This window comes from Cherax quadricarinatus, chromosome 36, assembly GCF_038502225.1.
Source record: "Cherax quadricarinatus isolate ZL_2023a chromosome 36, ASM3850222v1, whole genome shotgun sequence".
In the NCBI taxonomy this organism is placed as follows: domain Eukaryota; kingdom Metazoa; phylum Arthropoda; class Malacostraca; order Decapoda; family Parastacidae; genus Cherax; species Cherax quadricarinatus.
Genome location: NC_091327.1, coordinates 22535865 through 22562490, shown reverse-complemented (window position 1 = coordinate 22562490; position 26626 = coordinate 22535865). Strand labels below are relative to the sequence as shown.

General features: G+C 48.2%; 1 protein-coding gene across 1 annotated transcript in view; it reads right to left on the bottom strand.

The window, feature by feature from the left end:
- Window positions 1-18079, bottom strand: part of LOC128691282 (uncharacterized) — an 85268-nt gene extending 67189 nt beyond the window's left edge. The window contains exons 1-3 of the mRNA XM_070091660.1: window positions 17838-18079; window positions 10222-14496; window positions 309-543 (exon numbers count right to left, since the gene is read on the bottom strand). Coding sequence (XP_069947761.1) covers window positions 309-543; window positions 10222-14496; window positions 17838-18079 — 4752 coding nt within the window. The remainder of the gene's footprint in view (window positions 1-308; window positions 544-10221; window positions 14497-17837) is intronic.
- Window positions 18080-26626: the final 8547 nt, after the last annotated feature.

The window sequence follows — 26626 nt, the reverse complement described above, 5'->3', positions numbered from 1 at the left end:
ACTAGTCTTGTTGCAAACCTTTGCACTTTCTCTAGTTTCTTTACGTGCTTGGCTAGGTGTATGTGTGTGTGTGTGTGTGTGTGTGTGTGTGTGTGTGTGTGTGTGTGTGTGTGTGTGTGTGTGTGTGTGTGTGTGTGTGTGTGTGTGTGTGTGTGTGTGTGTGTATGTGTGTGTGTGTATGTTGTGTGTGTGTGTGTGTGTATATGTGTGTGTGTGTATGTGTGTGTGTGTGTGTATGCTGTGTGTGTGTGTGTGTGTATGTGTGTGTGTGTGTGTGTGTGTGTGTGTGTGTGTGTGTATTTCGGTACCTTTTGATCATGATTGTCTGGGCGTGTCAGCAGGTGTTGCAGCTGGTGGTCGTTGTCACCAGCTGTTTCAATAGTGCCAACAGTGACGTGGGCGGTGGCTGACGACTCTCCAGGGGCCCTCGCACCACCAGCGTCAGCGTCACTGTCCAATGCAACGCCGGTGGCAGCTACGTCAGGGATGGCCGACGCCTTCGTCAGGATGTTCCTGCTGATGCCGCCTCCACCACGGCGCCACCTGCTGTGAAGTGTCGTCATTAATAAGTATAGACTGTTTTATCTTAGATGGATAAATAACAAATAGATATTCCTTTTTGAAAAAGTTCCTCTACCTTCACTGCTATGACTGCCATCCCTATGATCTGCTCTGTGGGAAGGAGGCACTGTGAAGAATGGAGGCTCTGGGAAGGAAGGAGGCACTGTGAAGGAAGGAGGCACTGTGAAGAAAGGAGGCACTGTGAAGAAAGGAGGCACTGTGAAGGAGGGAGGCACTGTAAAGGAGGGAGGCACTGTGAAGGAGGGAGGCACTGTGAAGGAGGGAGGCACTGTGAAGGAAGGAGGCACTGTGAAGGAAGGAGGCACTGTGAAGGAAGGAGACACTGTGAAAAAAGGAGGCACTGTGAAGGAAGGAGGCACTGTGAATGAGGGAGGCACTGTGAAGGAAGGAGGCACTGTGAAGGAAGGAGGCACTGTGAAGGAGGGAGGCACTGTGAAGGAAGGAGACACTGTGAAGGAAGGAGGCACTGTGAAGGAGGGAGGCACTGTGAAGGAAGGAGGCACTGTGAAGGAGGGAGGCACTGTGAAGGAAGGAGGCACTGTGAAGGAGGGAGGCACTGTGAAGGAAGGAGGCACTGTGAAGGAAGAAGACACCGTGAAGGAGGGAGGCACCGTGAAGGAAGCTGGAGGCACTGGGAAGGAGGAGGCACTGTGAAGGGAAGGAGGCACTGTGGAAGGGGAGGGAGGCACTGTGAAGGGAGGGGAGGTACTGTGAAGGACGGAGGCACTGTGAAGGAAGGAGGCACTGTGAAGGAGGGAGGCACTGTGAAGGAAGGAGGCATTGTGAAGGGGGGAGGCACTGTGAAGGAAGGAGGCACTGTGAAGGAAGGAGGCACTGTGAAGAAGGGAGGCACTGTGAAGGAAGGAGACACCGTGAAGGAGGGAGGCACTGTGAAGGAAAGAGGCACTGTGAAGAAGGGAGGCACGTGAAGAAGGGAGGCACTGTGAAGGAAGGGAAGCACCTGCAGAAGGAAGAAGGCACTGTAACAGAAGCAGAGAGGCACTCTCAAAAGGCAGCTACCACTCTGCCTGTGTTCAAAATTTAGATTTTTGCTCGATTAAAAGAATGAAGTTCCGAGACAACTGGAAGATCCCGCGCAGGAAGGCGCTTAAGACAAATGCTGTGTATGTTATGACTCGTGAATACTCTTTGAATATGTTGGTGATGTAGCCTACACAGCTCTCTCTCTAGAGTCTAGTAATGACGCTTATATTATTATTATTATTATAATCAAAAAGAAGCGCTAAGCCACAAGGGCTATACAGCAATGACGCTTATAACCAAATGAGTCGCTTATGTTGTCGTCTCAGATGCCGCAGTAGTCGTTGCTCTTCATGTCTTATCCCACTAATACTTATAATATTCACTCCAGCTGAGAGGTGGGCATTTGTTAACGGTTAAATATTTGGAATATTAACTACGTGAAGGTTCAGGCTCAGTCGTGGAAGATCGCAAGTGTTAAGATGCATAACAGTTATCATGGAACATTAACAGAAGCAACAGTTATATTACGGTGGCAACAGGAGAGTTTTTTGTTCAAGGCAGATCTATGAGGATTCTTATGGGGATACCAGGATCTCTAAAGACAGAAAACAGAAGTAATATGCAAATATCGCAAATAAAGTGATACAGGATGGAAAACAACCACGGGGGGAGTAGAATGATAGCTCTAGGCCTTTCGTGTTGCAATCAACACATCATCAGGGGCTTGTGAAGTTGCAGAAAAAAGGAGGATGTCCGAGTTAATACGATCCCAGAGGATGTATTCACTGGAGTGAGGAAGAGAGAGAGAGAGAGAGAGAGAAGGGAACAGGAAATACCCCAGGCATACCACTACCCATAGCCAGAAAGGTTGAATATTATAGCATTAGAAAAAATCCACAAGCGTTGATATTCAATAGTAACCAAAATGAAAGTAACCTGGGAATTATCAAAAAATCCATCCGACTCCGCTATAAGTAATTTTACATACATAATTATATTACCAGTGATATGGAAGTCACTGGCAATTATAGAGCAAACATCCACGAGAAAGCGGGTCCGTTTAAAGGGACGAGAAAACGGGACAATTTAAGGGGAGACCTCTGTAAGTTATACAAAAGAAACGGTGCTGCAGGAAAAATATGCCCTAATTCCTCGGTGTGGCACTACATTTAAGACAGTCTAATGCATTCGTATAAGAGTCCAATTTTTGACTGTGTACTCTTGTCTTAACTAAAACGCATCTAATTTGAACAACCCGCTACTGATATTGTATAATGATTGCTTAGCATGCTTAATAATTGCCGATTCTACAATATTCATTTCATACCAAGAGGAACAAGGGGACATGATTCTTGCTTCCTGCCAGTTTGCCGGGTTATTATAAGCTTTAATGCGGTTGAAAATCGCGCTCGACTCCTGTGTTATACATAATAACAGGAGAACGAGACCCACAACAGACTGACAAATAGCGGCAAAACAAGCAATCGGGCCACAGCCTTTAAGGACAACAGGAGCACCAGGCACCTAGTAGGCTAACAGAATCAACAGGAGCAACAGACACAAGGGTTTTCCCGAGGTTTATTGTATTATAGTCAAAACAAGAGATGCCGACGAGGAATTCTCGGACATTAACTCTCCGAGAACTGGGATTTGTCAGCAGCTTGAGCCAGAGAGAGTAAAACGAGACCAGCACAGTACCACGAGGGCAACGAGCCCCTGCTCCCCCCCCCCCAAAAAAAAAGTACCAGAAGATGTTGTACCACTGGAGTCTCCATTTTTAGTCACCTATGAATACATCGATTCCAGGCTGAGGGACTGACTACCTCAAACTCCTCCTCATCTTTCTTCGTTCTTCTCTGTATTGAACTGAAGAAACAACTGGCTAACGAAACGTTTTCCAAATATAGATTCCCAAATGTTGCACAAGTGTCTCATTATTTAACCAGTCTGAAGAAGCCTACTCTGCAGGCGGAGCGTTTCGGCATTGAAGATACCGAAGTGTTGCACATATGTCTTCTTTATTATACTATCGGTGATGTGAGTCATTTTTTAAAATGATACATTTCCACTAGTCAATAAATAAGTAAATCCATACACATATATGCATGTATACATAACTCATACGCACACATATATACCCCGAAGTATACAATACTGCACAAAGATGTCTTCCTGACACTTCTTTCACAGACTAAGTAACATCCCCAGCTGTAAATCTTCTGATTACGAATCATTCATTTTTGAATCTTAATCCTAAATGATTTGTATCTTGTGTACAATGTACTATCCACCGCTGATGTGTACATAATGTCAGAGAGCAACATGGCAGTACTCTGACCTAGCCCAGTGATGAGTACATAGCGTCAGAGAGAAACAAGACAGTACTCTTACCTAGCCCAGTGATGAGTACAGAGTGTCAGAGAGGAACAAGACAATACTCTGACCTAGCCCAGTGATGAGTACATATCGTCAGAGAGGAACAAGACGGTACTTTAACCAACCCCTCTGTGATTCCCTTCCTGATAACTGGGATTAATTTCTAAACAAGAAAGACTACACTTAACTCTCATGGTCGCCTGTATAATAAAACAAATAGACACAGAAAGACTGGTAGAAAGAGTAGCCGTACGGAGGATCGAGCCTCTGCCAGTCCTTGCTCCAAAAGACTCACACGAGTTTAAAACTTATCACAAAAAATTATAAATAATAAATTAAGAATAATTTTTTTTTCTGCTCTGCAGAAGATGGCAACACATGTCTGATGTCTGCTCTAAGACGTCAGACGAGGTACGCAGAGATGAAAACGTCTGTGTAAACTAAACCCATCCTGAGGAAAAAGAGAGAACTGATCTTCTCTATAACACAGCACTTCTCTAGAAAGAAGTGTTGTGTTATAGAGAAACACTTCTCTTGAGAGGTGTTGTGTTATAAAGAAACACTTCTCTAGAGAGAAGTGTTGTGTTATAGAGAAACACCTCTCTAGAGAGAAGTGTTGTGTAATAGAGAAACACTTCTCTTGAGAGAAGTGCTTCCCTGTGTCCTCACGTGAAATATAAAAAAATATATCATAAAAATTCCATACGGATAATCCGGTAATGGATCAGAGAATGTGTAAAAAATACAACATTTCACACTGGCCACAAAAAACGGGTAGAAAGGAAGTGAATGGCTGGTGGGAACCTAACACAACCGTCGCCACTAAATGGGAACGCGACGTGAACAGCATTATAAAGACCGGCCTCTCTGACACTACTAGACGCTATTATATATATATATATATATATATATATATATATATATATATATATATATATATATATATATATATATATATATATATATATATATATTATATATATATATATTTTAGATTTGTTTACAATAATTTAATACTAAACAAACACAGTGAAATTTATTTTTTTCGTTAGGTTCAGAATGATTTTGGTGAAATTATTGCATACACAAATTTTCACTTGTCCTATATGGCAAGATGAGCGTTGCTATTTAAGCCAAGAACGCAAGTTCTGCCTATTCGGCACGACATATATATATATATATATATATATATATATATATATATATATATATATATATATATATATATATATATATATATATATATATATATATATATATATATATATATATATATATATATATATATATATATATATATATATATCAGTATGTGTGTGTGTGAAGTGCAAGGTAACTAGTATAAACTCATATACATTCAACAGTTTCTGTATGTCCTAACGATGCACTGAGAGCAACAGCGTATGTCTCTATAGATGAGGTGTTTAGCTCGGTATGTCCACAAAGATGAGGTGTATATCTCAGTATGTGCATACTAGAAGTTAATTTTATTACTAATACTAGGTATTAAGGTATTCTTGACATTCATTATTAGGTATTAAAGTATTCTTGACATGCAGTATTAGGTATTAAAATATTCTTGACATGCAGCATTAGGTATTAAAGTATTCTTGACATGCATTATTAGGTATTAAATTGTTCTTGACATGCAGTATTAGGTATTAAAGTATTCTTGACATGCATTATTAGGTATTAAAATATTCTTGACATGCAGTATTAGGTATTAAAGTATTCTTGACATGCATTATATTCTTGACATGCAGCATTAGGTATTAAAGTATTCTTGACATGCATTGTATTCTTGACATGCATTATTAGGTATTAAAGTGTTCTTGACATGCAGTATTAGGTATTAAAGTATTCTTGACATGCATTATTAGGTATTAAAATATTCTTGACATGCAGTATTAGGTATTAAAATATTCTTGACATGCAGTATTAGGTATTAAAGTATTCTTGACATGCATTATTAGGTATTAAAATATTCTTGACATGCAGTATTAGGTATCAAAGTATTCTTGACATGCATTATTAGGTATTAAAATATTCTTGACATGCATTATTAGGTATTAAAATATTCTTGACATTCATTATTAGGTATTAAAGTATTCTTGACATGCATTATTAGGTATTAAAATATTCTTGACATGCAGTATTAGGTATTAAAGTATTCTAATAATAATAATAATAATAATAATAATAATAATAATAATAATAATAATAATAATAATAATAATAATAATAATAAAAATAATAATAATAATAATAATAATAATAATAATAACCACAAAACTATTGTACCAGTTAGTAAACATCATTGGTAAAAGAATCTGAACAAGTGTTCCACTTCAAACTGTAAACAGGAAAAGATTTCAAGAAATCCATAGAAAGTATAATGAAAAAACAAAATTGGCTGAACCAAAACTACAGACTACCAGAAAAAAATATATATAGAAGAGTAAAAATATAAGCCAGAAAAATGGTGGAGAGTGAGATAGAATGGTGAAGGAGACGAGCTCAAAGAATTCAAACATCAAAGTCAAAAAAGAGAGATAGAAAGAGGAAAGAAAAAGAATGTACATAGAATATACATATGTACACACACACACATATATATATATATATATATATTTCCCTTATATATATATATATATATATATATATATATATATATATATATATATATATATATATATATATATATATATATATATATATATATATATATATCACTGAGATTTTTCTTCGATTTCGTCCTTATAATTGCGGTGCCTGGACGTGCCATTATCAGAAAATATTATGACTTGGTGACATAGTTCGCTAAACGACCTCATCAAATGCTAAGAGCCTCAAACAGCTCCCTAAAACGACTCTGAAATAGTAACGACATCAAAGACTATCTCCCTTGAAACGTCCACTTTCTACGCCAGTAACTCTAGGGTGAAGTGCAGCCATCTTTCACTTGCATCGTTGTTAAAGAGAGAGAGAGAGAGAGAGAGATATATCTCTCTCCCTCTATTGGACGGAAGCTTCGTTATAACACTCTCTGGCTCTATGGTAAGACAGTAAGTTGACTTAAATATTACACTAGATGTTATAAAGTATTACTCTTATTAATACTACTGTTAATACTGATATTGTTATTCTAGAATTTGTTGTTAGTTACTAGGCTACTGTTAGGTAGTAGTTAGTAATTAGTTGCTACTACGATTGCTTTTAATACTTCAATAATAATAATAATAATAATAATAATAATAATAATAATAATAATAATAATAATAATAATAATAATAATAATAATAATAATAATAATAATAATAATAATTTAAATAGTAATATAAAAATAATAATAGTAATAATAATAGTAATAATTAGTAACTAATAATATAAAATAATAATAATAATAATAATAATAATAATAATAATATTAATAATAATAATAATAATTAGTAACAATAACAATAATGAACAATACAACTACTACACTACCTCTGTTACTACAAATATTTCTATTACAGAAACTACTACCACTAAGACTACTACTACCACTACTGTTGCTACTACTACTACTACCACTACTACTAGCACTGTTGCTGCTACGACTACCACTGCTACTACTACTGCTACAACTACTGTTGCCACTACTGCTGATACAACTACTACTGCTACTACTACCAGTTACCAGTACCAGAGAGAGAGAGAAAGAGAGAGCGAGAGAGAGAGAGAGAGAGAGAGAGAGAGAGAGAGAGAGAGAGAGAGAGAGAGAGAGAGAGAGAGAGAGAGAGAGAGAGAGAGAGAGAGAGAGAGAGAGAGAGAGAGAGAGATTCGCGGAAGAGAAAGGACAGGAAGAGCTGAGTAATAAAAACAAAGTGAAAGTGAGGTCATAAGGGAGAGAAAGCTGTGGAAGGAACAGGGAAAAACATAGAAGATGTCGAACACAGCATCACAAATTCAGCCAGAGTGTCTTTACGAAGTGCGGTGTGCGGACAGGCGTAGCTAGGTGGGTGATCCAGCAGCCGGCCCGGGGTGGCTGGGCCATCCACGAGGCCGGCCCGGAGGGTTGGGTGATCCAGACATGATCCCAGTGTCTGGTCTTGCTTCGCTGATCCACGCATCTTAGAGTGGATCCCATGTAAGAGAACATGATTTCAGGATGGAAACACACACACACAAACACACACACACACACACACACACAAACACACACACACACACACACACACACACACAGACACACACACACACACACACACACACACACACACACACACACACACACACACACATAAATCATGGATATAACACAGTGAGTCATCTCGCCCACTAAACTGAAGAGCATTTTCAGAAGATTATCGAAAATCCTTTGGTTTGGATAGAACCCAAATCCCTCATTGGTGTTGTGTGTAGGTGAGGGACGTGAGGAGATCACAGAGGGAGGGTAGTAGGGAGGGAGGGAAGGAGGGAGGGAGGGAGGGAAGAAGGGGAGGGAGGGAGGGGAGGGAGGGTAGTAGGGAGGGAGGGAAGGAGGGAGGGAGGGAAGGGAGGGAGGGAGGGGAGGGAGGGGAGGGAGGGAGGGTAGTAGGGGAGGGAGGGAAGGGAGGAGGGAGGAAGGGACGGAGGGAGGGGAGGGAGGGAGGAGGGAGGGAGGGAGGGGAGGGAGGGAGGGTGGGTAGCAGGGGAGGAGGGAGGGTAGTAGGGAGGGAGGGAGGGAGGGAGGAGGAGGGTAGTAGGAAGGAGGGAGGGTAGTAGGGAGGAGGGAGGGAGGGTAGGGAGGGAGGGAGGGAGGGTAGTAGGGGAGGGAGGGAGGGTAGTAGGGAGGGAGGGAGGGAGGGAGGGAGGGAGGGAGGGAGGGGTAGTAGGGAGGGAGGAGGGTAGGGTAGGGAGGGAGGGAGGGTAGGGAGTAGGGAGGAGGGAGGAAGGGAGGGTAGCAGGGAGGGAGGGAGGGTAGTAGGTAGGAAGGGAGGGAGGGAGGGATAAGGGAGGGAGGGAGGGTAGTAGGGAGGGAGGAGGAGGGAGGATGTAGGGAGGGAGGGAGGGTAGTAGGGAGGGAGGGAGGGAGGGTAGTAGGGAGGGAGGAGGGAGTAGGGGGGGAGGGATTGGAGGGAGGAAGGGAGGGAGGGAGGGAGGGAGGGAGGGTAGGAGGGAGGGAGGGTAGTAGGGAGGGATTGGAGGGAGGGAGTGAGGGAGGGAAGTTGGGAGAGAGAGGAAGTCAGCCCTGAATCATTATTCTCTCTCAGCACCACCGCCTCCTGACGTACGTGTGCTGCACCGCCTCCTGACGTACGTGTGCTGCACCGCCTCCTGACGTACGTGTGCTGCCCCGCCTCCTGACGTACGTGTGCTGCACCGCCTCCTGACGTACGTGTGCTGCACCGCCTCCTGACGTACGTGTGCTGCCCCGCCTCCTGACGTACGTGTGCTGCCCCGCCTCCTGACGTACGTGTGCTGCCCCGCCTCCTGACGTACGTGTGCTGCCCCGCCTCCTGACGTACGTGTGCTGCACCGCCTCCTGACGTACGTGTGCTGCACCGCCTCCTGACGTACGTGTGCTGCACCGCCTCCTGACGTACGTGTGCTGCACCGCCTCCTGACGTACGTGTGCTGCACCGCCTCCTGACGTACGTGTGCGCACCGCCTCCTGACGTACGTGTGCTGCACCGCCTCCTGACGTACGTGTGCTGCACCGCCTCCTGACGTACGTGTGCTGCCCCGCCTCCTGACGTACGTGTGCTGCCCCGCCTCCTGACGTACGTGTGCTGCCCCTGGCCATACCTCGCACATTATAATTATTTCAGTGAACAATTTGGTATTTAATTTAAGGTGTGTCACCATTAAATAAAGCGTAGGTGAGGAATTTATTTTTTGAGGAGTAAAAGACCTTAATTCTTTTATTTGATTTCGACCGCACGACGAGTATTATTGAGATGTTTTTCATTAATAAGATTATTGTGTTCACTGATGCAGTGATTTCTCCTTGCTGTTCTTGCAGGGGTCGAGGCATAGCTCCTGGTGTCGCTTTTAATTTGTATTGATCGACTTTTTTCTCTCTCTAGGCTCAAGATCTCGGTGTGTGTGTGGCTGTAGGGTACGAATCACAGCTCCTGGCCCCTACCTCCTGAGTGACAGTTACCTGGTACACATAAACGTAGCCGCCTTGTTGACTCTATCATACCTTTTCGTAAAGCAATGTATGATACTACCTTGGTCACTTGTTCATGACGATCACCTCACTCCAAGAAAATATTTCCCTATATTCCAGCGTCTCAACTGTGTTCTTACCCTTCACACCTGTCCTCCAGGACACCCCTGGTCAGGTCCTCCAGGACACCCCTGGTCAGGTCCTCCAGGACACCCCTGGTCAGGTCCTCCAGGACACCCCTGGTCAGGTCCTCCAGGACACCCCTGGTCAGGTCCTCCAGGACACTCCTGGTCAGGTCCTCCAGGACACCCCTGGTCAGGTCCTCCAGGACACCCCTTGTCAGGTCCTCCAGGACACTCCTGGTCAGGTCCTCCAGGACACCCCTGGTCAGGTCCTCCAGGACACCCCTTGTCAGGTCCTCCAGGACACTCCTGGTCAGGTCCTCCAGGACACCCCTTGTCAGGTCCTCCAGGACACTCCTGGTCAGGTCCTCCAGGACACCCCTGGTCAGGTCCTCCAGGACACCCCTTGTCAGGTCCTCCAGGACACTCCTGGTCAGGTCCTCCAGGACACCCCTTGTCAGGTCCTCCAGGACACTCCTGGTCAGGTCCTCCAGGACACCCCTGGTCAGGTCCTCCAGGACACCCCTGGTCAGGTCCTCCAGGACACCCCTGGTCAGGTTCTCCAGGACACCCCTGGTCAGGTCCTCCAGGACACCCCTGGTCAGGTCCTCCAGGACACTCCTGGTCAGGTCCTCCAGAACACCCCTGGTCAGGTCCTCCAGGACACCCCTGGTCAGGTCCTCCAGGACACCCCTGGTCAGGTCCTCCATGACACCCCTGGTCAGGTCTTCCAGGACACCCCTGGTCAGGTCCTCCAGGACACCCCTGGTCAGGTCTTCCAGGACAACCCTGGTCATGTCGTCCAGGACACCCCTGGTCAGGTCCTCCAGGATACCCCTGGTCAGGTCCTCCAGGACACCCCTGGTCAGGTCCTCCAGGACACCCCTGGTCAGGTCTTCCAGGACAACCCTGGTCATGTCCTCCAGGACACCCCTGGTCAGGTCCTCCAGGACACCCCTGGTCAGGTGCTCCAGGACACCCCTGGTCAGGTCCTCCAGGACACCCCTGGTCAGGTCCTCCAGGACACCCCTGGTCAGGTCCTCCAGGACACCCCTGGTCAGGTCCTCCAGGACACCCCTGGTCAGGTCCTCCAGGACACCCCTGGTCAGGTCCTCTAGGACACCCCTGGTCAGGTCCTCCAGGACACCCCTGGTCAGGTCTTCCAGGACACCCCTGGTCAGGTCCTCCAGGATACCCCTGGTCAGGTCCTCCAGGACACCCCTGGTCAGGTCCTCCAGGACACCCCTGGTCAGGTCTTCCAGGACACCCCTGGTCAGGTCCTCCAGGACACCCCTGGTCAGGTCCTCCAGGACACCCCTGGTCAGGTCCTCCAGGACACCCCTGGTCAGGTCCTCCAGGACACCCCTGGTCAGGTCCTCCAGGACACCCCTGGTCAGGTCCTCCAGGACACGCCTGGTCAGGTCCTCCAGGACACCCCTGGTCAGGTCCTCCAGGACACCCCTGGTCAGGTCCTCCAGGACACCCCTGGTTAGGTCCTCCAGGACACCCCTGGTTAGGTCCTCCAGGACACCCCTGGTCAGGTCCTCCAGGACACCCCTGGTCAGGTCCTCCAGGACACCCCTGGTCAGGTCCTCCAGGACACCCCTGGTCAGGTCTTCCAGGACACCCCTGGTCAGGTCCTCCAGGATACCCCTGGTCAGGTCCTCCAGAACACCCCTGGTCAGGTCCTCCAGGACACCCCTGGTTAGGTCCTCCAGGACACCCCTGGTCAAGTCCTTCAGGACACCCCTGGTCAAGTCCTCCAGGACACCCCTGGTCAAGTCCTCCAGGACACCCCTGGTTATGTCCTCCAGGACACCCCTGGTCAGGTCCTCCAGGACATCCCTGGTCAGGTCCTCCAGGACACCCCTGGTCAGGTCCTCCAGGACACCCCTGGTCAGGTCTTCCAGGACACCCCTGGTCAGGTCCTCCAGGACACCCCTGGTCAGGTACTCCAGGACACCCCTGGTCAGGTCCTCCAGGACACCCCTGGTTAGGTCCTCCAGGACACCCCTGGTTAAGTCCTCCAGGACACCCCTGGTCAAGTCCTCCAGGACACCCCTGGTTATGTCCTCCAGGACACCCCTGGTCAGGTCCTCCAGGAAATCCCTGGTCAGGTCCTCCAGGACACCCCTGGTCAGGTCTTCCAGGACACCCCTGGTCAGGTCCTCCAGGACACCCCTGGTCAGGTCCTCCAGGACACCCCTGGTCAAGTCCTCCAGGACACCCCTGGTTAGGTCCTCCAGGACACCCCTGGTCAGGTCCTCCAGGACACCCCTGGTCAGGTTCTCCAGGACACCCCTGGTCAGGTCCTCCAGGACACCCCTGGTCAGGTCCTCCAGGACACCCCTGGTCAGGTCCTCCAGAACACCCCTGGTCAGGTCCTCCAGGACACCCCTGGTCAGGTCCTCCAGGACACCCCTGGTCAGGTCCTCCATGACACCCCTGGTCAGGTCTTCCAGGACACCCCTGGTCAGGTCGTCCAGGACACCCCTGGTCAGTTCCTCCAGGACACCCCTGGTCATGTCCTCCAGGACACCCCTGGTCAGGTCCTCCAGGACACCCCTGGTCAGGTCCTCCAGGACACCCCTGGTCAGGTCCTCCAGGACACCCCTGGTCAGGTCCTCCAGGACACCCCTGGTCAGGTCCTCCAGGACACCCCTGGTCAGGTCCTCCAGGACACCCCTGGTCAGGTCCTCCAGGACACCCCTGGTCAGGTCCTCCAGGACACCCCTGGTCAGGTCTTCCAGGACACCCCTGGTCAGGTCCTCCAGGATACCCCTGGTCAGGTCCTCCAGGACACCCCTGGTCAGGTCCTCCAGGACACCCCTGGTCAGGTCTTCCAGGACATCCCTGGTCAGGTCCTCCAGGACACCCCTGGTCAGGTCCTCCAGGACACCCCTGGTCAGGTCCTCCAGGACACCCCTGGTCAGGTCCTCCAGGACACCCCTGGTCAGGTCCTCCAGGACACCCCTGGTCAGGTCCTCCAGGACACGCCTGGTCAGGTCCTCCAGGACACTCCTGGTCAGGTCCTCCAGGACACCTCTGGTCAGGTCCTCCAGGACACCCCTGGTCAAGTCCTCCAGGACACCCCTGGTTAGGTCCTCCAGGACACCCCTGGTCAGGTCCTCCAGGACACCCCTGGTCAGGTCCTCCAGGACACCCCTGGTCAGGTCCTCCAGGACACCCCTGGTCAGGTCTTCCAGGACACCCCTGGTCAGGTCCTCCAGGATACCCCTGGTCAGGTCCTCCAGGACACCCCTGGTCAGGTCCTCCAGGACACCCCTGGTTAGGTCCTCCAGGACACCCCTGGTTAAGTCCTCCAGGACACCCCTGGTCAAGTCCTCCAGGACACCCCTGGTCAAGTCCTCCAGGACACCCCTGGTTATGTCCTCCAGGACACCCCTGGTCAGGTCCTCCAGGACACCCCTGGTCAGGTCTTCCAGGACACCCCTGGTCAGGTCCTCCAGGACACCCCTGGTCAGGTACTCCAGGACACCCCTGGTCAGGTCCTCCAGGACACCCCTGGTTAGGTCCTCCAGGACACCCCTGGTTAAGTCCTCCAGGACACCCCTGGTCAAGTCCTCCAGGACACCCCTGGTTATGTCCTCCAGGACACCCCTGGTCAGGTCCTCCAGGACATCCCTGGTCAGGTCCTCCAGGACACCCCTGGTCAGGTCCTCCAGGACACCCCTGGTCAGGTCTTCCAGGACACCCCTGGTCAGGTCCTCCAGGACACCCCTGGTCAGGTCCTCCAGGACACCCCTGGTCAAGTCCTCCAGGACACCCCTGGTTAGGTCCTCCAGGACACCCCTGGTCAGGTCCTCCAGGACACCCCTGGTCAGGTCCTCCAGGACACCCCTGGTCAGGTCCTCCAGGACACCCCTGGTCAGGTCCTCCAGAACACCCCTGGTCAGGTCCTCCAGGACACCCCTGGTCAGGTCCTCCAGGACACCCCTGGTCAGGTCCTCCATGACACCCCTGGTCAGGTCTTCCAGGACACCCCTGGTCAGGTCGTCCAGGACACCCCTGGTCAGGTCCTCCAGGACACCCCTGGTCAGGTCCTCCAGGACACCCCTGGTCAGGTCCTCCAGGACACCCCTGGTCAGGTCCTCCAGGACACCCCTGGTCAGGTCCTCCAGGACACCCCTGGTCAGGTCCTTCAGGACACCCCTGATCAGGTCCTCCAGGATACCCCTGGTCAGGTCCTCCAGGATACCCCTGGTCAGGTCCTCCAGGATACCCCTGGTCAGGTCCTCCAGGACACCCCTGGTCAGGTCCTCTAGGACACCCCTGGTCAGGTATTGATCACCGTGACCAGACTCTCCACAATGTTTTCAATACCTGGTCCCTTTCAACGGACGACAACAAAGTAGGTGCCTCTGTATTCGTCCTCTGTTCTCGTCTCTTCTTCTTGGATTCGTTCCCTATTTTTGCCTCTTCCTCTTCGTATTTCTCAGAATTCCTTCTCTCTCTCTCTTTTTTTTTTGCTCCCCTTTCCTATCCACTAATTCTTTCATACATATTTTTCCGTACTTCCTGCAAGTCCTTGCCTCTTGCCTGGTTCATTCACAGCAGTGACAAGATAAGAGCTATGTTGAGTGACATAATCGCTGCCTCGACTTCCTCTCGCATTGTTGCTGCCTCTCGTTTACCCCCTTTTACTCCCCTCATTCTCCCCCTTCCTATCTCTCTTTACTCTGCCTGCACCCGCCCCTCTCCGGAACTCTCTCCTCTCCTTCCATATCCCATCAGCTTTTTACCTTCCTAACTCTCACTTTTTCCAATTCTTTCTTCCCCTTTGCCACTTGCTCCGCCTCTCTCTCTCTCTCTCTCTCTCTCTCTCTCTCTCTCTCTCTCTCTCTCTCTCTCTCTCTCTGTCTGTCTGTCTGTCTGTCTCTCTGTCCCTGTCTATCTGTCTGTCTGTCTGTCTCTCTGTCCCTGTCTATCTGTCTGTCTGTCTGTCTGTCTGTCTCTCTCTCTCTCTCTCTCTCTCTCTCTCTCTCTCTCTCTCTCTCTCTCTCTCTCTCTCTCTGTCTGTCTGTCTGTCTGTCTGTCTGTCTGTCTCTCTCTCTCTCTCTCTCTCTCTCTCTCTCTCTCCCTCTCTCTCTCTCTCGATCCCGGACACAACCATCTGCCTCAACACATCGGCTACAAGGTAACAAAGACCGACTTATATTCATCTTCACAAACTTAGACAGTGCCATTGTCTCGCTGGCCCAAGTTTAGAGAGAAACTTGTGTGTAAATTTTCTAGATCGCGGAAGTGTAGCGAAGTGTAGTGGGTGGATATCAGCGCAGGGAGTGTAGGGAGTGTACTAGTGTAACAGCGCAGCGAGTGTAGGGAGAGTACTAGTGTAACAGCGCAGCGAGTGTAGGGAGAGTACTAGTGTAACAGCGCAGCGAGTGTAGGGAGTGTACTAGTGTAACAGCGCAGCGAGTGTAGGGAGTGTACTAGTGTAACAGCGCAACGAGAGTAGGGAGTGTACTCGTGTAGCAGAGCAGCGAGTGTAGGGAGTGTACTCGTGTAGCAGCGCAGCGAGTGTAGGGAGTGTACTCGTGTAGCAGAGCAGCGAGTGTAGGGAGTGTACTTGTGTAGCAGCGCAGCGAGTGTAGGGAGTGTACTCGTGTAGCAGAGCAGCGAGTGTAGGGAGTGTACTCGTGTAGCAGAGCAGCGAGTGTAGGGAGTGTACTCGTGTAGCAGAGCAGCGAGTGTAGGGAGTGTACTCGTGTAGCAGAGCAGCGAGTGTAGGGAGTGTACTCGTGTAGCAGAGCAGCGAGTGTAGGGAGTGTACTCGAGTAGCAGAGCAGCGAGTGTAGGGAGTGTACTCGTGTAGCAGAGCAGCGAGTGTAGGGAGTGTACTCGAGTAGCAGAGCAGCGAGTGTAGGGAGTGTACTCGTGTAGCAGCGCAGCGAGTGTAGGGAGTGTACTCGTGTAGCAGAGCAGCGAGTGTAGGGAGTGTACTCGTGTAGCAGAGCAGCGAGTGTAGGGAGTGTACTCGTGTAGCAGAGCAGCGAGTGTAGGGAGTGTACTCGAGTAGCAGAGCAGCGAGTGCAGGGAGTGTACTAGTGTAGCACCGCAGCGAGTGTAGGGAGTGTACTCGTGTAGCAGCGCAGCGAGTGTAGGGAGTGTACTCGTGTAGCAGAGCAGCGAGTGTAGGGAGTGTACTAGTGTAACACCGCAGCGAGCGTAGGGAGTGTACTCGTGTAGCAGAGCAGCGAGTGTAGGGAGTGTACTCGTGTAGCAGAGCAGCGAGTGTAGGGAGTGTACTCGTGTAGCAGAGCAGCGAGTGTAGGGAGTGTACTTGTGTAGCAGCGCAGCGAGCTCGTGTAGCAGCGCAGCGAGTGTAGGGAGTGTACTCGTGTAGCAGCTCAGCGAGTGTAGGAAGTGTACTCGTGTAGCAGAGCAGCGAGTGTAGGGAGTGTACTCGTGTAGCTGCGCAGCGAGTGTAGGGAGTGTACTAGTGTAACAGCGTAGCGAGTGTAGGGAGTGTACTCGTGTAGCAGAGCAGCGAGTGTAGGGAGTGTACTCGTGTAGCAGAGCAGCGAGTGTAGGGAGTGTACTCGTGTAGCAGAGCAGCGAGTGTAGGGAGTGTACTCGTGTAGCAGAGCAGCGAGTGTAGGAAGTGTACTCGTGTAGCAGAGCAGCGAGTGTAGGGAGTGTGCTCGTGTAGGGAGTGTACTAGTGTAACAGCGCAGCGAGTGTAGGGAGTGTACTAGTGTGACAGCGTAGCGAGTGTAGGGAGTGTACTCGTGTAGCAGAGCAGCGAGTGTAGGGAGTGCACTCGTGTAGCAGCGCAGCGAGTGTAGGAAGTGTACTCGTGTAGCTGAGCAGCGAGTGAAGGAAGTGTACTCGTGTAGCAGAGCAGCGAGTGTAGGGAGTGTACTAGTGTGACAACGTAGCGAGTGTAGGGAGTGTACTCGTGTAGCAGAGCAGCGAGTGTAGGGAGTGTACTCGTGTAGCAGAGCAGCGAGTGTAGGGAGTGCACTCGTGTAGCAGCGCAGCGAGTGTATTAAGTGTACTCGTGTAGCTGCGCAGCGAGTGTAGGAAGTGTACTCGTGTAGCAGAGCAGTGAGTGCAGGGAGTGTACTCGTGTAGCTGCGCAGCGAGTGTAGGGAGTGTACTAGTGTGACAACGTAGCGAGTGTAGGGAGTGTACTCGTGTAGCAGAGCAGCGAGTGTAGGGAGTGTACTCGTGTAGCTGCGCAGCGAGTGTAGGGAGTGTACTCGTGTAAAAGCGTTGCGAGAGTAGGGAGTGTACTAGTGTAACAGCGTAGCGAGTGTAGGGGGTGTACTCGAGTAGCAGAGCAGCGAGTGTAGGGAGTGTACTAGTTTGACAGCGTAGCAAGTGTAGGGAGTGTACTCGTGTAGCAGAGCAGCGAGTGTAGGGAGTGCACTCGTGTAGCAGCGCAGCGAGTGTATTAAGTGTACTCGTGTAGCTGCACAGCGAGTGTAGGAAGTGTACTCGTGTAGCAGAGCAGCGAGTGTAGGGAGTGTACTCATGTTGCCGCGCAGCGAGTGTAGGGAGTGTACTCGTGTAGCAGAGCAGCGAGTGTAGGGAGTGTACTCGTGTAGCAGAGCACCGAGTGTAGGGAGTGTACTCGTGTAGCAGAGCAGCGAGTGTAGGGAGTGTACTCGTGTAGCAGAGCAGCGAGTGTAGGGAGTGTACTCATGTAGCAGAGCAGCGAGTGTAGGGAGTGTACTCGTGCAGCTGCGTAGCGAGTGTAGGGAGTGTACTCGTGTTGCGGCGCAGCGAGTGTAGGGAGTGTACTCATGTTGCGGCGCAGCGAGTGTAGGGAGTGTACTCGTGCAGCAGAGCAGCGAGTGTAGGGAGTGTACTCGTGTAGCAGAGCAGCGAGTGTAGAGAGTGTACTCATGTTGCGGCGCAGCGAGTGTAGGGAGTGTACTCGTGTAGCAGAGCAGCGAGTGTAGGGGGTGTACTCATGTAGCTGCGCAGCGAGTGTAGGGAGTGTACTAGTGTAACAGCGTAGCGAGTGTAGGGAGTGTACTCGTGTAGCAGAGCAGCGAGTGTAGGGAGTGTACTCGTGTAGCAGAGCAGCGAGTGTAGGGAGTGTACTCGTGTAGCTGCGCAGCGAGTGTAGGGAGTGTACTAGTGTAACAGCGTAGCGAGTGTAGGGAGTGTACTCAGGTTGCGGCGCAGCGAGTGTAGGGAGTGTACTCGTGTAGCAGAGCAGCGAGTGTAGGGAGTGTACTCATGTAGCAGAGCAGAGCAGCGAGTGTAGGGAGTGTACTCGTGTAGCAGAGCAGAGCAGCGATTGTAGGGAGTGTACTCGTGTAGCAGAGCAGAGCAGCGAGTGTAGGGAGTGTACTCGTGTTGCGGCGCAGCGAGTGAAGGGAGTGTACTCGTGTAGCAGAGCAGCGAGTGTAGGGAGTGTACTCGTGTTGCGGCGCAGCGAGTGTAGGGAGTGTACTCGTGTTGCGGCGCAGCGAGTGTACGGAGTGTACTCGTGTTACGGCGCAGCGAGTGTAGGGAGTGTACTCGTGTTGCGGCGCAGCGAGTGTAGGGACTGAAATAGTGTAGCGGCGCAGCGAGTGTAGGGAGTGTACTCGTGTTGCGGCGCAGCGAGTGTAGGGAGTGTACTCGTGTTGCGGCGCAGCGAGTGTAGGGAGTGTACTCGTGTTGCGGCGCAGCGAGTGTAGGGAGTGTACTCGTGTTGCGGCGCAGCGAGTGTAGGGAGTGTACTCGTGTTGCGGCGCAGCGAGTGTAGGGAGTGTACTCGTGTTGCGGCGCAGCGAGTGTAGGGAGTGTACTCGTGTTGCGGCGCAGCGAGTGAACGGAGTGCATTTAGCGAAGCATGAGCTACCTCCCTGCCTGAGTGTGTACCTCCTGTGTGTGTACCTCCTGTGTGTGTACCTCCTGTGTGTGTACCTCCTGTGTGTGTACCTCCTGTGTGTGTACCTCCTGTGTGTGTACCTCCTGTGTGTGTACCTCCTGTGTGTGTACCTCCTGTGTGTGTACTTCCTGTGTGTGTACCTCCTGTGTGTGTACTTCCTGTGTGTGTACCTCCTGTGTGTGTACTTCCTGTGTGTGTACCTCCTGTGTGTGTACCTCCTGTGTGTGAGTACCTCGTGTGTGTGTACCTCCTGTGTGTGTACCTCCTGTGTGTGTACCTCCTGTGTGTGTACCTCCTGTGTGTGCACCTCCTGTGTGTGTACCTCCTGTGTGTGTACCTCCTGTGTGTGTACCTCCTGTGTGTGTACCTCCTGTGTGTGTACCTCCTGTGTGTGTACCTCCTGTGTGTGTACCTCCTGTGTGTGTACCTCCTGTGTGTGTACCTCCTGTGTGTGTACCTCCTGTGTGTGTACCTCCTGTGTGTGCACCTCCTGTGTGTGTACCTCCTGTGTGTGCACCTCCTGTGTGTTTACCTCCTGTGTGTGCACCTCCTGTGTGTGTACCTCCTGCGTGTTTACCTCCTGTGTGTGTACGCCCTGTGTGTGTACCTCCTGTGTTTGTACCTGCTGTGTGTGTACCTCCTGTGTGTGTACCTCCTGTGTGTGTACCTCCTGTGTGTGTACCTCTCGTGTGTGTGCCTCCTGTGTGTGTACTTCGTGTGTGTGCACCTCGTGTGTGTGTACCTCGTGTGTGTGTACCTCCTGTGTGTGTACCTCGTGTGCGTGTACCTCGTGTGTACTACGTGTGTGTGTACCTTCTGTGTGTGTACCTCGTGTGTGTGTACCTCGTGTGTGTGTACCTCGTGTGTGTGTACCTCCTGTGTGTGTACCTCCTGTGTGTGTACCTCCTGTGTGTATACCTCGTGTGTGTGTACCTCGTGTGTGTGTACCTCGTGTGTGTGTACCTCGTGTGTGTGTACCTCGTGTGTGTGCACCTCGTGTGTGTGTGTACCTCCTTTGTGTGTACATCCTGTGTGTGTACCTCCTGTGTGTGTACTTCCTGCGTGTGTACCTCCTGTGTGTGTACCTCCTGTGTGTATACCTCGTGTGTGTGTACCTCGTGTGTGTGTACCTCGTGTGTGTGTATCTCCTGTGTGTGTACCTCGTGTGTGTGTACCTCGTGTGTGTGTACCTCGTGTGTGTGTACCTCGTTTGTGTGTACCTCCTGTGTGTGTACCTCCTGTGTGTGTACCTCCTGTGTGTGTACCTCCTGTGTGTGTACCTCCTGTGTGTGTACCTCGTGTGTGTGTACCTCGTGTGTGTGTACCTCGTGTGTGTGTACCTCCTGTGTGTGTACCTCGTGTGTGTGTACCTCCTGTGTGTGTACCTCCTGTGTGTGTACCTCCTGTGTGTGTACCTCATGTGTGTGTAACTCCTGTGTGTGTACCTCGTGTGTGTGTGTGTGTACCTCCTGTGTGTGTACCTCGTGTGTGTGTACCTCGTGTGTGTGTACCTCCTGTGTGTGTACCTCGTGTGTGTGTACCTCCTGTGTGTGTACCTCCTGTGTGTGTACCTCGTGTGTGTGTACCTCGTGTGTGTGTACCTCGTGTGTGTGTACCTCGTGTGTGTGTACCTCGTGTGTGTGTACCTCGTGTGTGTGTACCTCGTGTGTGTGTGTACCTCCTGCGTGTGTACCTCCTGTGTGTGTACCTCCTGTGTGTGTACCTCCTGTGTGTGTACTGGAATTGTACTGGAAGTACAATAACAGTTGAGTTTCTGTTATTACTTATTTCAACGTTTATCTTCCTTCTGTGTTTCCTCGTGTTGGTTATTATCATGCTGAATAATCCTTGTTTATATTCCCTATGTTCCAGAGTATTTGGTATGTCGTAATTATGGTTCCTCCTGTTTTAACATCCTATGGAGATGAGGTAGTGAGTGGAGGCTGTGAGATGTGTAGGTGGGAGTCGTACTGAATTTTTCCAATCTAGATATTGTACCTTATTTTCTATCTGTGAATTGTTCCAGCCACGTTATTATGCCTCATGTTGTTCCTGAAAATTGTTCCAGCCACGGTATTGGCACTTATATCCTCCCTGAATTTATTTTCACATTCCGGCTTCGATCACAATTTATTTTTTATCAGTCTAGGTAATACGAAAACTAAGAGTAGAATAAACTGATGTAATAGTCTCCGTGGTATCATCTGCTAAGGCAGAGAAAGTTTCCTCTGAGAGTAGTATCAGAGGTCAAAGGTCAGACGTGACTGACCTGACTAGGTCAAGGCATTGGCTTAAGCCCAGGTAGGAGAATTGTACCTGCCTCGAATAGGCCAGTAGGCCTGTTGCAGTGTTCCTTCATTCCATTGTTCTTATGTTCTTATCTTGTTACCACTCTACCTGTCAAACACCAGTCATCTTGTTATCACTCTACCTGTCAAACACCAGTCATCTTGTTATCACTCTACCTGTCAAACACCAGTCATCTTGTTATCACTCTACCTGTCAAACACCAGTCATCTTGCTATCACTCTACCTGTCAAACACCAGTCATCTTGCTATCACTCTACCTGTCAAACACCAGTCATCTTGTTATCACTCTACCTGTCAAACACCAGTCATCTTGCTATCACTCTACCTGTCAAACACCAGTCATCTTGTTATCACTCTACCTGTCAAACACCAGTCATCTTGCTATCACTCTACCTGTCAAACACCAGTCATCTTGCTATCACTCTACCTGTCAAACACCAGTCATCTTGCTATCACTCTACCTGTCAAACACCAGTCATCTTGCTATCACTCTACCTGTCAAACACCAGTCATCTTGCTATCACTCTACCTGTCAAACGGCAGTCATCTTGCTATCACTCTACCTGTCAAACGGCAGTCATCTTGCTATCACTCTACCTGTCAAACGGCAGTCATCTTGCTATCACTCTACCTGTCAAACGCCAGTCATCTTGTTATCACTCTACCTGTCAAACGGCAGTCATCTTGCTATCACTCTACCTGTCAAACGGCAGTCATCTTGCTATCACTCTACCTGTCAAACGCCAGTCATCTTGTTACCACTCTACCTGTCAAACACCAGTCATCTTGTTACCACTCTACCTGTCAAACGGCAGTCATCTTGCTATCACTCTACCTGTCAAACGGCAGTCATCTTGCTATCACTCTACCTGTCAAACGCCAGTCATCTTGCTATCACTCTACCTGTCAAACGGCAGTCATCTTGCTATCACTCTACCTGTCAAACGGCAGTCATCTTGCTATCACTCTACCTGTCAAACGGCAGTCATCTTGCTATCACTCTACCTGTCAAACGGCAGTCATCTTGCTATCACTCTACCTGTCAAACACCAGTCATCTTGCTATCACTCTACCTGTCAAACGGCAGTCATCTTGCTATCACTCTACCTGTCAAACACCAGTCATCTTGCTATCACTCTACCTGTCAAACGGCAGTCATCTTGCTATCACTCTACCTGTCAAACGGCAGTCATCTTGCTATCACTCTACCTGTCAAACGGCAGTCATCTTGCTATCACTCTACCTGTCAAACACCAGTCATCTTGCTATCACTCTACCTGTCAAACGGCAGTCATCTTGCTATCACTCTACCTGTCAAACACCAGTCATCTTGCTATCACTCTACCTGTCAAACGGCAGTCATCTTGCTATCACTCTACCTGTCAAACACCAGTCATCTTGCTATCACTCTACCTGTCAAACGGCAGTCATCTTGCTATCACTCTACCTGTCAAACGGCAGTCATCTTGCTATCACTCTACCTGTCAAACGGCAGTCATCTTGCTATCACTCTACCTGTCAAACACCAGTCATCTTGCTATCACTCTACCTGTCAAACGGCAGTCATCTTGCTATCACTCTACCTGTCAAACACCAGTCATCTTGCTATCACTCTACCTGTCAAACGGCAGTCATCTTGCTATCACTCTACCTGTCAAACGGCAGTCATCTTGCTATCACTCTACCTGTCAAACGGCAGTCATCTTGCTATCACTCTACCTGTCAAACGCCAGTCATCTTGCTATCACTCAACCTGTCAAACACCAGTCATCTTGCTATCACTCTACCTGTCAAACGCCAGTCATCTTGTTACCACTCTACCTGTCAAACACCAGTCATCTTGTTACCACTCTACCTGTCAAACGGCAGTCATCTTGCTATCACTCTACCTGTCAAACGGCAGTCATCTTGCTATCACTCTACCTCTCAAACACCAGTCATCTTGCTATCACTCTACCTGTCAAACGGCAGTCATCTTGCTATCACTCTACCTGTCAAACGGCAGTCATCTTGCTATCACTCTACCTGTCAAACGCCAGTCATCTTGTTATCACTCTACCTGTCAAACGGCAGTCATCTTGCTATCACTCTACCTGTCAAACGGCAGTCATCTTGCTATCACTCTACCTGTCAAACACCAGTCATCTTGTTATCACTCTACCTGTCAAACACCAGTCATCTTGTTACCAGTCTACCTGTCAAACGGTCAGTCCACCTGGTAAGTTTAATCATCACGTTATTTAACAGAAACCTCATCTCCTGCCTGAGTCATCTCAATATCCGGCTTATCATGTCATCCCGGCTTATCTTCTTCCCTCTATCTCCTGTCTTCTGCCAGCTCTAACACTGTCCTGCATGTTATTATTATTATTATTATTATTATTATTATTATTATTATTATTATTATTATTATCATTATTATTATTATTATTATTATTATCAGTAGTAGTAGTAGTAGTAGTAGTAGTAGTAGTAGTAGTAGTAGTAGTAGTAGTAGCAGTAGTAGTAGTAGTAGTAGTAGTAATAGTAGTAGTAGCAGTAGTAGTAGTAGTAGTAGTAGTAGTAGTAGTAGTAGTAGTAGTAGTAGTAGTAGTAGTAGTAGTAGTAGTAGCAGTAGTAGTAGTAGTCGTCGTAGTAACATTGTTATTTTTACGTTTCCTCTCTTACAAATATTGTTCATAATTCTGCCTTCTATAACATTGTTCATTTCCTTCGTTCCTTACTGTTCCATCATTTATACATACTTTATAATTTTAATTAGACATCACCTCATATACATATATATATATATATATATATATATATATATATATATATATATATATATATATATATATATATATATATATATATATATATATATATATATATATATATATATATATATATGTCGTGCCGCATAGGCAGAACTTGCGATCTTGGCTTAAATTGCAACGCTCATCTTGCCATATAGGACAAGCGAAAATTTGTGTATGCAATAATTTCGCCAAAATCATTTTGAACCTAACAAAAAAAATATATTTCACTGTGTTTGTTTAGTATTAAATTATTGTAAACAAATCTAAAATATATTTAGTTGGGTTAGGCTAAAATAAATTGCTCTTGTTATAATAAGGTTAGGTAAGTTTTCTAAGATTCTTTTGGTGCAAAATTAAATTTTTTTACATTAACATTAATGAAAAAAATATATATCTTTAAACGTATAAGAGAAAATTTCAGAAAGGACTTAATTTTAAATGAGTTCTTGCTAATTGACCAGTTTTACATATTCGGCACGACATATATATATATATATATATATATATATATATATATATATATATATATATATATATATATATATATATATATATATATATATATATATATATATATATATATATATATATATATATATATATATATATATATATATATATATATATATATATATATATAAAGTCAACTAGTGTCTTTCGCCATGGCAAATTGATCCAAAAGAGAAAACATTTTCAACAACATTCAAGTCCTGGTAACCAGCTTCCCTGAATCACTTCATCAAAGGTACTCTGCTCACACTCCTACAGCACTTTCAGTAAAACCTATTTACCTCCATTCACTCCTATCTAACACACGCAAGACTGCTGGATGTTTAAGCCCCAAAACTCAAAGCCTTTTGTACCTCCTCCCTCCAGCCATTCCTAGAAAGATGCCTCCACCTTCTACCTTCCATTCCAGATTTATGTATTCTCTTCGCCAATGTACCCCTGTCCTCCGTCTTCTCTACCTGCCTAAACCACCTCAACAACCCCTCCTCTGCTCTCTATTATACCCTCAGTCACTTCTCAACACCGATTAATTTATTTTCTCCCAGTTTCCTGCATGATATTCACTCCACACATAGCTCTCCGACACGACATCTCCACTACCCTTAGCCTCCTCTACAACGTTCAAAACCCATGCCTCACACCCATACAAAAATGTTGGTACCATTATACTCTGGAAAACTGCCTTCTTTGCCTCCTAAAAAACTTTCTTTTTACAGATAATTCAACCTCTCACCCATGTTTTTAACCTTCATCTGTTCTATGGTTCACCTCGTCTTTCATAGATCCATCTGCTGACATGTCCACTCCCAAATATATAAATATGTCTACTTCTACACTCCCTTCCTTTACTCACTTTACTCCCTCTCTTTACTCTCTCTCTCTCTCTCTCTCTCTCTCTCTCTCTCTCTCTCTCTCTCTCTGTCTCTCTCTCTCTCTCTCTCTCTCTCTCTCTCTCTCTCTCTCTCTCCCTCTCTCCACTCTTAAATTAAATCTGTCATTATTTAAACTGTTGTGTTGGCCTCATAACTTTGCTCTTGTCTTTGTTTAATATAAATTTCCTTGTTTTACATATTCTAAAATACCTGTTGACTTCCTCACACACATGTTGACTTCCTCACACACCTGTTGACTGCCTGACACACCTGTTGACTGCCTGACATACCTGTTGACTGCCTGACACACCTGTTGACTGCCTGACATACCTGTTGACTGCCTGACACACCTGTTGACTGCCTGACATACCTGTTGACTGCCTGACACACCTGTTGACTTCCTCACACACATGTTGACTGCCTGACATACCTGTTGACTGCCTGACGTACCTGTTGACTGCCTCACACACCTGCTGGTAGCCTCACACTCTTATTGACTGTCTCACACACCTGTTTGCTATCTCATACACCTGTTGAGTGCCTCGCACACCTGGTGAATGTGAGAGAGGTGAGTGTGAGAGAAGTTACTGTGAGAGAGGTGAGTGTGAGAGAGGTGAGTGTGAGAGAGGTGAGTGTGAGAGAGGTGAGTGTGAGAGAGGTGAGTGTGAGAGAGGTGAGTGTGAGAGAGGTGAGTGTGAGAGAGGTGAGTGTGAGAGAGGTGAGTGTGAGAGAGGTGAGTGTGAGAGAGGTGAGTGTGAGAGAGGTGAGTGTGAGAGAGGTGAGTGTGAGAGAGGTGAGTGTGAGAGAGGTGAGTGTGAGAGAGGTGAGTGTGAGAGAGGTGAGTGTGAGAGAGGTGAGTGTGAGAGAGGTGAGTGTGAGAGAGGTGAGTGTGAGAGAGGTGAGTGTGAGAGAGGTGAGTGTGAGAGAGGTGAGTGTGAGAGAGGTGAGTGTGAGAGAGGTGAGTGTGAGAGAGGTGAGTGTGAGAGAGGTGAGTGTGAGAGAGGTGAGTGTGAGAGAGGTGAGTGTGAGAGAGGTGAGTGTGAGAGAGGTGAGTGTGAGAGAGGTGACTGTGAGAGAGG